General features: G+C 37.8%; 1 protein-coding gene across 2 annotated transcripts in view; it reads left to right on the top strand.

The window, feature by feature from the left end:
* AKAP6 (A-kinase anchoring protein 6) overlaps nucleotides 1-13,765 on the top strand; it is a 524,830-nt gene that overhangs the window by 378,798 nt on the left and 132,267 nt on the right. For both annotated transcript variants that reach the window (XM_060175194.1, XM_007516826.3), the window contains exon 8: nucleotides 4,303-4,451. In XM_060175194.1, the coding sequence (XP_060031177.1) occupies nucleotides 4,303-4,451 (149 nt within the window). The remainder of the gene's footprint in view (nucleotides 1-4,302; nucleotides 4,452-13,765) is intronic.

The raw sequence follows: 13,765 nt of genomic DNA, 5'->3' as shown, positions 1-13,765 counted from the left end.
TTCCCCTTTTGTTGCCCTTGTTGTAGTCATTTTGGTTATTGTTGATGTCGTTCGTTGTTGGATAGGACAGAGAGAAATGGAGAGAGGAGGGGAAGACAGAAAGGGGGAGAGAAAGACAAACACCTACAGACCTGCTTCACTACCCGTGAAGCGACTCCCCTGCAGGTGGGGTGCCAGGGCACAAACCGGGATCCTTACCCCGTCCTTGTGCTTTGCGCCACGTGTACTTAACCCGCTGCGCTACCGCCCAACCCCCCATTTTCTGTTCTTATCAGACACTTTCTCCTATTGCATTCTCATTTCATCTCCTCAGTGATGATATTACACTTTCTTATCAAAAGTCTTATTTTTGGTATTCTACCAGTATCTCAAACTTGAAATCTCAAACTCAGCTCAGTTTCCCATCCACATGTACTGTTCTTTGCACTCCTACTCCCATTGATGGCAGCATGTCTTCTCAGAAACCATGAAGTCAGAAGTTGATCAGTTATTGATGGTTATTTCCTTTAGCTCCCTTTTATTAACTTAATGATAAGGAAGTTGTCAAATCCCAATGATGCTCATCTATACAAGTTAAGTTTTCACTTGCAGAATAAAATCACTGTTTAAAGCACCATAGAAGCTAATAAATAAAATTAGTTTAATAAGACGTTCAGTGTATTTTTTAAAAACTGTAATTTCCTTTTTCTTTCTTTTTTTTTTTTTGCCTCCAGGGTTATTGATGGGGCTCGATGCCTCCACCATGAACCCACTGCTCCTAGAGGCCATATTTTCCCATTTTTGTTGCCCTTGTTGCAGTTATTGTTATTGTTGCCATTGATATTATTGTTCTTGGACAGGACAAAGAGAAATGGAGAGAGGAAGGGAAGACAGAGAAGGGTAGAGAAAGATAGACACCTGCCAACCTGCTTCACCGCTCGTGAAGCGATCCCCCTGCAGGTGGGGAGCTGGGAGCTTGAACCAAAATCATTGCACCAGTCCTGTGCTTTGTGCTACGTGTGCTTGACCCGCTGTGCTACTGCCCTACCTCCCTATTTTGTTTATTTGTTTGTTTTTTCATCAGAGCACAGCTCAGCTCTGGATTATGGTGGTGCTGAGGATTGAACCTGGGACCTTGACACCTCAGGCATGGAAGGCTCTTTGCATAAACATTACACTATCTCCCCAGCACAAGAACTGCAATTTCTTTAAAACTCTCTCCTAGAAATTTATCTTGGACTAAGACAAAGTATAAGAAAAACCCAAGACAGACTGCAGAAAAATTTAGACTGACAAAGTCATTCAGCCTTAGCAGAAGGGACTACTTTGGTTTTATTTTTATTATAACACTTAGGAATGAATCACTGAAGGCAGAGATAGAAATAGAGATGGATAGGAAAAACCTGGGCAATCTAATTCATCTCCTTGTTAGCTTAGGGAAGTTTGCTATGTCATATGCCTGTGAGATATTGTGCAATAAAATTTTAAATTACAACATTTCAATCATTTTCATACGGTGACTATCTTTCCAGATGCTCTTCGCATTGCTTTTGAACTCTATTCCATGTTTTTCTATCATATGAGATGTATTTCCCTTTTTATGCAGAAATGGCCTAGAATCTCAAAGGAATGAACTCCAGTTATTTGTGGTAGTAGCAATGAGTTCACATTGTCAATCTCCCTCTTTATGATCCTTTTTGTGACTAGTGTCACACATTTGTGAGATCATTAACAAGAACAAACAGTGCTCCAGCTTGATACCTTAAGATGGTGAAAACTAAGGGGATTTCTAGGAATAAAGCATGCCTCTTGATGCCTAGTGGTAATGTGGATGCATTATTTTAATGGAGTTTCCACTGGACTATTCGGTATGGGATTGCCTCCTCATTAATGAAATAGTTCTGAGAAGAGTGAGAGTGTGTTTATGGGTGGCATATGGGAGGATTGTTGCTTTTAAGTTCAGTATCTGTTAGCACATATGTACTCATATAAGAATACTAAGTGCTCTTAGAGATATTGTTTTATGATAATTTACTATGTTAAATTATATGTCATCCTCCATTTTAAAAAAGTATTGTTATCATCAGGTATAATTCCTCCAAGTTCTATGATAGCTGAAAACCTGTTGGTTAGAACTCTTCCATAATGCTATTAGTATGCACCATACCTCTTCTTTGAGTTCATTAATAAAGATGCTAAATAACTCTAGATATAGCATTTCCTTTGTACCTTCCTACCAACTATATAATTTTTAGAATACACTCAGTGTGCTATCCTTTATAGTGTTATCCATCACTGTCATCACTATTATTATCAAGTCAATTCCCTTATATAAGAAAATTCACATGATCCAATACATAGGTTGCAGTGTTTTATTTTATGTGGTATCAAGGCATCATACATACATGATTCTTCTGGTCCCTGACAGCTTTTTTTTTTTTTATCATTTTTACTTTAAATGGGTAGGAATTAAGGGGAGACTAAAAAACTAAAAAAAGAGGAGAGAAACCACAGTGCTGTTTGACTGTACATGGAGTTTTTTTTGGTACTGTCTGTGGCTCCCATGTGTTGTCAGGGTTTGAACCCATGTCCTAACTCATGATAAGACTTGTGAGCTGTCACCTTTTCCCCTACGTAGTTTCTAACTTGTTCCTAGAACTTCTGTTTTGTGAAGTATATCACTTTTATATGAATATAATAATTTCAGCATTTTTTAAAGTTTTCCCTTAGCAATCTAGAGCATCCATCATTAGCTGATTATAGACCATAACATAATTGGAATTTCAAAATGGTTTGAGATTTTACATTTCATGAACTACCCGTATCTCTGCAGTTACTTTTAATTGGCTGCCACTTTTCAACACTCTTTCTCTCCTTGGTGGAGTCCATAAAACTAGAGACAAGACACAAAGTTTTGTTTGGCTTTGCATGTGAAGAACATGAGGCTGGGCCAGAGAAAAAATAAACTTAGACAAGTTCTGCTTTGCCTTATGTGTGACCCAGGTTTGAGCCTGGTACTCACTGGATCATAGGAGGCTTTGGTACCAACTACTTAACAGAACATGTAGTTACATTTTAAAGAAGTATTAGGTGTTTGCTTGTTTGTTTGTATTACTGCCACCAAGGCTATTGCTGGAGCGCAGTGCTAATACTAATCCACTATTCCTAGCGGCCATACTTTTAACTTTCTTTCTTTTGTTGATAAAGACAGAGAAAAAAAAAATGAAAAGGAAGATGGAGAGAGAGGGAGAGGGAGGGAAAAAAGGGAGAGAGAGAGAGAGAGACCTACAACACTGATTCACTGCCTGCCAAGTATCCCCTTTGCAGGTGGAAACCAAGGACACTTGAACCTAGGCCCTTGCACATAGTAACATCTACATTCTACTGGGTGCCCAGACCACAAGAAACAGTAGTTTTAAAGCTTGTCAAACATATTAATGATTTTGTATGTATTTTGTGATGCTTGCAAAAAAAATTAATTACTTCTTAGTGCACATGAACTCAGGACCGAGTCTCTTACCTTGGGCAAGCATGCTATTAAGATGACTTCGTTCTCAATCTTATCTGGTTTTCTAGGGAAACCTAAAGCCACAGAGATCACAACAGCTGCAATAAATAAAGCATCTTACTTAGTGCATTTCCATGCCAAATATTATTCAGCATTCTTTTGGACTTGATTTGATAGAAAACAGCATGGTGAACTTACTATCTCTCCTGTATCTACAGTGAGCCTTAAGTAACTATAAAGGATTTAGAAATTCAAACCTGCATGTAAGCAAGTCACAGTTTCATCTACTTTAAAATTATTTTAGATAATAATACAGAGAACTAAAAAAAAAATACAATAAAAGAAATCTGTTGTCACTATTGAAACATTAGATTTCAACCTTGGCAGTTTTGTTTTTCTCAGGGAAGATAATGAGAAGCATTCAGAGCATGTGTCCATGTAAATGTATGGGCTGGAAGGCTATCTTTACAAAATAAGTATTACATATGTGACAGTGTGAGGAAGATTATTACGAAGGAATTTCACAGAATTTTTATGTGAAGTCTCATCATACAGTACTGTGATTGCAGGGATATATTATGATATTTACTGAGCCTTCTGAGAGTTCATTTATCCAGGTTATACTTTAAGAAGGAACTTGTAAGATTTAGATTTAAAATAGAGTTCTGTAGTATGCCCAGCCGATCCCATTAAATCCAGCCCAGAAAGGGCTGGTATAATGATATGAACAACTCCCATTCTTTAGTTGTTACACCTCACTTGAAATGCATTCCTTCTGGATTAAAACAGCAATTTCTCTTTGTTTCTCTCTCCAGGCTGAGGTTCAGCTGTGCTACCTGGAAGCACAAAGAGATGCTGTTGAGCAGATGTCCCTCAAGCTGTACAGCGAGCAGTACACCAGCAGCAGCAAGAGAAAAGAGGAGTTTGCTGATATGTCAAAAGTTCATTCAGTGGGAGGCAATGGGTAGGGAACTAGTCTTTCTGTTGTTTTATTCTCACTAATCTTTACTGTTTCAATGATTTTTCCACTGGAAGGTGTTAGGCAGACATTTCTTCCCTAACAGATAACGAAAAGCTTAGGCATCTGCATTCTTTATATTCCTGCCAGAATTGAATACAGTGGATTTTTTTCAGCCTCTGTCATCTAACCTAAAAATCTCCTAACTTTGTTAATATATATTTTACAAAGTAGCATTGTGATTTTACAAAGGTTTTTGTAGCTATGTTGTGTCTTAGTATTGGTCTTTTTCCATGTGATTTTTCCTTGCACTTGCTTCTTTTTAGCTTCAGCCTTTATTTTAAGAACTTTGAAATATCAGAACCTCATTAGAAACTTGCTAAAACAGTTTTCCTAGAAAATGTATACATTTAATTATTGCTTAGCGGTTACATTCTGGTCAGTTGGCTTCACGTGCAATCAATTGGAATAATAGACTAACACTTGAATTGCTTATAATCTGTGAAAGGACTCATCAACGTCAGTGACCCATCAACAATTTTATTCAGCTTGAGACATATGGCTGCATTTATGTTATACTAACTACCCATACTTTACTTGAGTCATGAATTTGGCTATTTTCAAATAACTACAAAATTTACCAATACAATTCTTATATTTATTAGGTGATCATTAGAGAGAGTAGAAGTGAAATTTAATTATTTCACAGTTTTAGTGATTTGATAGTAATTATGCTCATAAAATGGAAACATTAACCTATATTTCTTTTACACTTGAACCAGACGACAAAAGGGAGAAACCATTTCCCCAGCCTCTGGTACACATGTTAATAGCTTCATATAAATCTCTGAGTGAAACTAGCCAAATATTCCCTGAAAAGTCATGAGAAAAGCCTTTTCATTTACTAATTTGCATTTATCTTTCAAGTGATTTTAGTTCTAACTACTTAAAATCCTTATACAAATTTTGGGATAAGTTAAATACATGGTTTATAAATTCTGCCTTGTGATAGAAACCCAGGGTCTACTAATAATAGGTAAAGGATTCAGAGTTCTAAATCTGTTTAGAAAATGGGAAAGAATCTTTTTAAATATACCTTTCTATGTAATTTGTTGCTCTGTCAGGATTTTTTATGCACAGACAATGATACACACACACAAGATTCATCGTTTGTATTTCAACAGACATCATACACAAGAGGAAAAGCTTAACAGCAGGAAAGAAAAGATTAAATCTTGGAGCATGAACAATAAGTTCTTTTGAGGCCTTATTGTGCTTTAATTTTCTCTAAATTCCTAAATAGTCCCTGATGTGCTAGCAAGCACAAACCTTAGGTCACATTTTCAGTTTTCTAAAAGCCCTGGGGATTGGGCCAGCACCACGTGCTTCTGACCTCAGATTCCAAGGACCCAACCTGAGAATTTACTCTGGACTCTACAAATCATAAATCTGCCCTGGGAATTGCTTAGTTAACAACAAGCATTGTGTTGTGAAGTGGGAGTAGGTGAACTTGCCTGGTATCTTTTGTTTATGCTCCTTGGGGTGCTGAAGGCCATGTATTGTGCAGAAATTTAAAAGTGCAGTAAAGAAAAGCCAGCTATTTAATACTAAGGACAAAACCTATATACTCCTTTCTATTTTCTGTTTACATAAAGAAAAGCATTGTTTGGGAAATGAGTGTGGGTGAGGTTATCTAGAGTGTCCTGCCCCCAAGACTCTTAGCTCCCACAACCAGATCCTTAATTCTGAACCATTAAGAACATAGGCTTGTAAAATTATCTGCTCCAATGATACATAAACTTCATTAACTATTACTTTTGTTACATAGAGTGAACATTGTTTCCAATAAGCAATTGTGGGAGCAGTGTAGGGTTCCTAGGACCTTCATTTTGTATGCAGCTATCCAGTCTACTAAAGAGAAAAATTAAGTTAATTTATTACTTTTGAAATTTTCTCTCCCTGCCTCAAAAGCATGTGGTTAAAAAGTGTAGTTAGTTCAGAGAAGACTCAACTGCTAGGTAGAATGGTGGTGTTAAATACAAAAAGTTTTGTAGACATGAATATTTTCTTTTATTTATTTATTTATTTTTATTTAAGAAAGGAGACATTAACAAAACCATAGGATAAGAGGAGTACAGTTCCACACAATTCCCACCACCCGATCTCCATATCCCACCCCCTCCCCTGATAGCTTTCCCATTCTCTAGCCCTCTGGGAGCATGGACCCAGGGTCCTTGTGGGTTGCAGAAGGTGGAAGGTCTGGCTTCTGTAATTGCTTCCCCGCTGAACATGGGCGTTGACTGGTCGGTCCATACCCCCAGTCTGCCTCTCTCTTTCCCTAGTAGGGTGGGGCTCCGGGGAAGCGGAGCTCCAGGACACATTGGTGGGGACATGAATATTTTCTAACCTCTATCTTGACAGAAAGACGTATAGCAAGGTGATATAATGTAGCTTTTAAACACTGTATCTGTGTGCTCTGTAGTGAGGTAGTGAGAATCGAGCGAAGATTTCCCCAAATGTGTGTGAGACTGTGTGAGCTCTAGTAACAGTTCTCTTATGTTCACCTGTGGGAGACTTTTGGCACTGGCTCCAGCATCACAAAGTGTAAAACCAAGATTTCTAGAGAGGATTTGCAGTGTATAAGTCACTGGTGGTCTCAGTGGGAGCAGGTTGTTGCTTTTTTATTCCAACGCATTTAAAGTTGTACTGAGCCAGAAATACAGTAGAGGGGACTATCAGCAGAAAGACATAAGCCAAAAATCAAAGTGGTATGCTAGAAGATAGGGTAGAGGAAGCCATTTAAAAAATAGCAAAAAGAACTAAAACAGAACAAAAAAAAAAAAAAGAAAGGAGGAGAGAAAGAAAGAGAAAAAGAACGATATAGAAAGAAAAGAAAGAGAAAAATGAAAGAAAGAAAGAAAGAAAGAAAGAAAGAAAGAAAGAAAGAAAGGAAGGAAGGAAAAAGAAAGAGAGAGAAGGGATTTGGGTGGTTGTGCAGCGGGGTAAGTGCACATGGCACAAAGCGCAAGGACCTGTGTTAAGGATCCGGGTTCGAGCCCCCAGATCCCCACCTGCAGGGAAGTCATTTCACAGGCGGTGAAGCAGGTCTGCAGGTTAGGGTTCTAACCCTAACCCTCTCTGTCTTCCCCTTCTCTCTCCATTTCTCTCTGTTATATCCAACAACAATGACAACAGTAATAACTATAATAACAATAAAACAAGGGCAATAAAAGGGAAAATAAATAAATACTTAAAAATTTAAAAACGAAAAAAGAATAAATAATAAAAAAGAAAGAAAGGAAGGAAGGAAGGAAGGAAGGGAGTTAGAGCAATAAGAAGCACAGTATTCATAGCATAGAATTGCTAAAAGGAGAAGAAAAGGAGGAAGGGACAGAATTCTTATTTGAAGAAATATTAGCAGAGGATATCACTAAACTAAAGAAAAAGAGAAACCCTTGGGTCCAGAAACCTCTAAGCCTTCTCTAGGTTATTCTGAGACTGATTTTTGAGAGATAATATTTTAGTTACTGGAAATTTTAGGTTTAAAAAACTAATGAAAAACATAGAAATGATAGAAGATTGAAGCTAAAAATAATGAACAAACTTGAATGGCCCATCCTATGAAGGGAATAAAAGACCACCCATACGTTCCAGTTTCTGCCTCCAGGAGGAGGAAAAAAAGCAGTAGCATTTGGATTCAAAATGGTTTTGTGTCATTCAACATGTTTAAATTATTGATAAAATATTGAGTTCAGACTGTACTATAGATACTAGGTACTGAGAGCATGAGAAACAAAGTGTGGCAGGTGGATGTAAATCACGAAATTCAGGGGCCAGATGGTGGTGCATCTGGTTGACCGCACATGTTACAGTGCACAAGACCTGAGTTTGAGCCCCTGGTTCCCCATCTGCGGGAGGATGCTTCAGAATTGGCAAAACAGTTTGCAGTTGTCTCTCTCCCTATCACCTCCTTCCCTCTTGATTTCCATTTGTCTCTATCCAATAAATAAAGATAAATTTTAATTATTTTTTTAAAAGCCTTCATAGACAGCTGTCATAGAGCATGGACCAGGGTCACAAGTAAGGAGACTTCTTCCTATTGAGGAGGCAGTGTATACAGCTAGTTCTAGAGCCAATAAAGGATGCCCATCATGGTCAAATTAGCAATTTTAAAATAATTTTCTGGCACCAGTGTTGAGAATAGGCTTACATGAGCAAAACTAGACAGTTCTCAGTTAAGAGCCAATGTGAGGAGCCAGGAGATAGCTTGCCTGGTGTGAGGACCCAGGTTTTGGCCTTTGGATACAATATGGAAACACTATGCACAGGAAAATTTGTGAGTGGTGGAGCAGCACTGTGGCATCTTCTCTCTCTCTCTTTCTCTCTCTCTTTCTCTCTCTCCCTCCCTCACTCCCTCCTTTCCTCCCTCTAGCTCCTCTCTCCCTACCTCCTTCCACTGTGTCTCTTTCTCCCCCTCCCCACCTCTCTGTCCCTTACCCTCTACTTGAACAAAAGAGTCTTCTGGAGAGGGGAAGTTACTCAGGTACAAAGCACTATCAAAGAAAGGAATAAGTGAGGCAAGAAGGAAGGAAAGAAAGAAGAAAGGAAGACTTCTGGAGTCATCCATTTAAGAAATAGGTCTTGGACCAGCAAAATAGTTAACTTAGACAGTATGCCGCTTTGCTTTGTATGTGACCCAGGTTTGAATCTAGCCCCCACCACAATGAAGGAAGTTTTAGTGCTCTAGTCTCTTTTACGTTCTGCCCTTCTATATCTATCTAAAAAAAAGAAATGAATTCTGAGATAAGACAACAACAATGAAAACCATAAAGACGAACATAGAATTGATAGACCTCAATCAACATATGAATGAGGGAGAGCATTTTGGCAAGATGAGTTTAAGAGGGGCCCTCCTTGATTCAGGTTTTCACACTTTGCAGATGGGCTTGGCATTTAACTGAGTTGGGGCACATAGTAGAAACCCAGGAAAGACAAAGAAGCTGAGTTACTTAGGTAAAACACAGAACTTTTCATGGTCTGTTAACCACCCAAGTGGAAATGTCCAGAAAATGGATCTGAGCTCAGGACTACTCAAATCTTCTTTGCCGTCAATAAGGGCAGTCTTGTAACTGTGGTGACTGTGGTGAACAGGGACTGAGAGAGGTAGGAGCTTATTTTGTGATGAAACATCCCCATTCCCATGGATAATTCCTTAAATAACCTTTAAGGAATTTTTGTTTTAACAAATGCATTCATAAGACTATATGTATGTATGTGTATATGCATGTATGTAGTATGCATGTATATGTATATCCATCCACCAGGGTTCTCATAGGGTCTACTGCTAGCACTCAGAATCCACTGCTCCCCCATGCCCATCTTTTCCTTGTCCCTTTCTATTTCTAAAGAATTTTGATCCATGCTCCCAGAGGGGGAGAAATGTTAGGGGAAGATGACTAGAGGACTCTGAAACCCAGTTCCATCAGAGAGAAGAGGGAAGAAAAGGAAGGACACTTGGAAGTAGTAATAAGTGTAGGTGTAACTTAAAAGGGAAGAGAAGGTAGGGCCATAGAATAAATGGACAAATATATAAAAACGTCAATAATAGTCAACACATATCTGTGGCCGTGGGGAAACTGTCACAGTTTCCAGTGGAGGGAATGGGGACACAGAGCTCTGGTAGTGGGAATGGTACAGAATTATAAACCTGTTATCTTTTAGTTTTATGAGTCAATATTAAATCACTAATAAAAAATAAAAATAAATGAAAATAATTTTAAGTTTAAAAAAAAAGAAGTAATGTATCCCTGATCCTAGATATTAGTAGGTCTACTTATACATATCCTTAAGGATAGTAATGTAGTCATTATAGTGTAATCTATTTATAAAAAGAGAAGAGTGCATTCTGATACTTTTTAGCTGTATAACCTTAGTTGGGACACTTAACCTTTGCAAGATGCAGTTTCTCAGTCCGTAAAGTGAGAACAGTTATCTCAATCTACTTCAGATAATTTTTCATAGTATAGGAATATAGCAATAAGTAAAAATTCCTAGAATACCTGGGATATAATAATGAATGGAAGATCAATTTATTACGTATATATTGAACTACTACATTACGTGGAGTGATATGAAATACTAGGAATGAAAATGTTACATCAGACTTAATCAATATAGTCCTCAGTCTGGTAAATGAGAGAGCTACTGGTGCGTTCTTATGAAACAATGAGCAGAATTTAATGCAGAGAATACTGTGGTACCTAGGAGACGTGCCTAATCATGTTTGTCTAGAGGGATCAGGGATTGGGGTATTTACAGAAAGAAGGGACATCTGAGTATTCTAAATGAAATGAGATGCAAAGATAGTGGTTCATCTGGTGGAATACACATGTGCAAGAGCCCAGGTTCAGGCCTCTGATCCTCACCCTCAGGGGGTGGGGGGAAGCTTCACAAATGTTGAAGCAGTGCTGCAAGTGTCTAGTTCTCTCTCCCTCTCAACCCTCTTCCATCTTTGTTTCTTTCTGTCTCTATTAAAAATGCAAACATATTAGCCATGAGGGAAACAATGAGCAGAGGGAAAATAAGGATTTCAGCCACAAATCTGTGTGTGTGTGTGTGTGTGTGTGTGTGTATGCATGTTCATGCATGTGCGCTGGGGGTTAGTATAAATAATAATTTGAATTATGTAGAAACAGAGAGCATGAAAATAATTCCAGACCTTTTGTTTGCTAGGGTCAGGAGGGAATTTCAAGGGAGATATAAGGAATTTCTTCTCTGGTAAAGTTCTAGAAAATACCTTAGTCTCATCAGCTTTTTCTGGCTTTTGAAGAATTTGGACAATATTGACAAATGCAAATTTATTTAAAATTTATGCTCTTCAAGAATATAGGAGTGATTAACCTGTTATCACAAAAGATTTCAGCACAAGTTTAACTTCCAGATACAAATGGTATGTTAGATATAGATTATTCCCACATACAACAAGTTGGACTAACTAGATAAAAGGTCAAAGTGTGAGGAGAAATTTAAGTTCATATTCACATAAAAAAGAAGTATCTCTGGATCAGTATGTACACACAAAATATACGTAAAACAGCCTCAAAGAGAAATACTATAACAAATGAAAACAAACCACTATTTAAAATACTGCTCAACTAAAAGTTAAATTGAGCTATCTAAATTAGCTAAGCGGACGGGATGGAATACAGAGGTCTGGTGGTGTTCCCCTCTTATCTGGTGGTTGTACCCCTCTTATCCAATGGTTTTGTCAATGTTTCCTTTTTATAAATGAAAAATTTTAAAAAACCCAACCAAATAACAACCAGGAGCAGGCAAAAAAAAAAAAAAGATACATTGAATGACAACATCTGAGAAGGGGTTTGCTTACCCTGGATTGTAGCAGAATGATCTTTCTGTTTTCCTGTTGAGAAATAGGACAAAGGCATTTCATGCAATTTGATGATCCCCACATTCATTCTCTCCTTACCTCTCCCCTCTCAAAGGACCATATTGTTTTCTATTGAAGGGATATTCTTGGTAACAATGCTAATGTTTGAGATCATGTAGTATTTGTCCTTCACCTTTTAGCTTGTTTCATTTAACATGATGTCTTCAAGTTCCACCCAAGAAGATGCAAAGGAAATGGTTTCACAATTTTTATCTGCAGAGTAGTATTCCATTGTGTATATATTCCACAAGTTTGCTTTTTTTTTAATCCATTTATCTGTCATTGGGCATCTGGATTGCTTCCAGGTTTGGGCTACTACAAATTATGCCTCAATGATCCAAAGTATACATAGATCTCTCCTGATAGGTGTTTTTTTTTTCCCTTTGCAAAACTACAGGCCAATATCCTGATGAACATAGATGCTAAGATGTTCAACAAAATTCTAGCCAGTCAGATATAGAAGATCATGCACCATGATCAAGTAGGTTTTATTCCAAGGATGCAAGGTTGGCTGAATAAACGTAAGTCAATAAATGTAATCCAGCACATCAACAGAAATAAAGTAAAAAATAGCATGATTATTTCAACAGATGCAAAGAAAGCCTCTGACAATGCCAAGCATCCTTTCATGATCAAAACATTTTTAAAAAGGGAGGTAGATGGGAAATTCCTCAACCTAGTTGAATCGATATACAGCAAAACTACAGGCAACATTGCACTCAATTGTCCTAGCAATTCTTTCTTCTTTCTTTCTTTCTCTTTCTTTCTTTCTTTCTTTCTTCTTTCTTTCTTTCTTTTTTTTTTTGCCTCCAGGGTTATTGCCGGGGCTCAGTGCCTGCACCACGAATCCACTGCTCCTGGAGGTCAATTTTTTTCCCTTTTGTTACCCTGGTTGTTTTACCATTATTGTGATTATTATTATCATTGTTACTGATGTCATTGTTGTTGGATAGGACAGAGAGAAATGGAGAGAGGAGGGGAAGACAGAGAGGGGGAGAGAAAGACAGACACCTGCAGACCTGTCTCACCGCCTGTGAAGCAACTTCCCTGCAGGTGGGGACCCAGGGGCTCAAACCAGAACCCTTCCGCTGGTCCCTGCGCTTTGTTCCACGTGCGCTTAACCCACTGTGCTATTGCCCGACCCCCGTTTTAGCAATTCTTATACAGCTTTGGGGAGTTAGTGGACCCACTGAAGAGGGAGAGGGAGATATTAACAGGGACAGTGAGAGAACAAATCTAATATTCCTTATTTTAAAATATGACTTTTTTTCTTTAAACTGTTATTTCTTCATTTATTTCCTCTTCTCCACAAATGATTTGGGTCAAATTACATAAATATTTATAATAAAATAGAACAGATATTTGAAGAAAGTTAGAAAAAAGTAAATTATGTGCAAGAAACTAAGCAAATTCATATTTTATTTATAACAGCTATGATTTGATTAAAATTTCCACACCTAAACAATCAAATATCATCCATCAGAAAAATCATATCATAAGATTAAAAATAACATATATTGGGGTAAGCACAGCTTCTAATGGCTTAGAGGGCTAAGAGGAATTTCTCTTATAGTTCCTTAAAAGGACATGCGTCTGTGATACCTCATTCTTACATGAGAAGCCAAATTTTCAAGTTTTTTTTTTAATTACTCACAACTGTTATTGGTCATTTAATAGTGGTTAATAAGATTGTAAAAATAAGTAGTGTAATCCACACTGTACTCACCACCAAAATTCTGTGTGCCACACTTCGAGTCCCCTTAGCCCCCCCACTCATAGCCTCCATAGTTCTCACAAAGTGTTAAGAGAGAGTTTGTTGGTAGCTTCTTCTCTCTCCTCCTCCTCTTCTTACTCTTTCCCCTCTTCCCCTCTT

The sequence above is a fragment of the Erinaceus europaeus genome, chromosome 16 (genome assembly GCF_950295315.1).
Source record: "Erinaceus europaeus chromosome 16, mEriEur2.1, whole genome shotgun sequence".
Taxonomy (NCBI): domain Eukaryota; kingdom Metazoa; phylum Chordata; class Mammalia; order Eulipotyphla; family Erinaceidae; genus Erinaceus; species Erinaceus europaeus.
The sequence above is the reverse complement of the archived record's forward strand: the minus strand, read 5'-3'. Positions and strand labels throughout refer to the sequence as shown.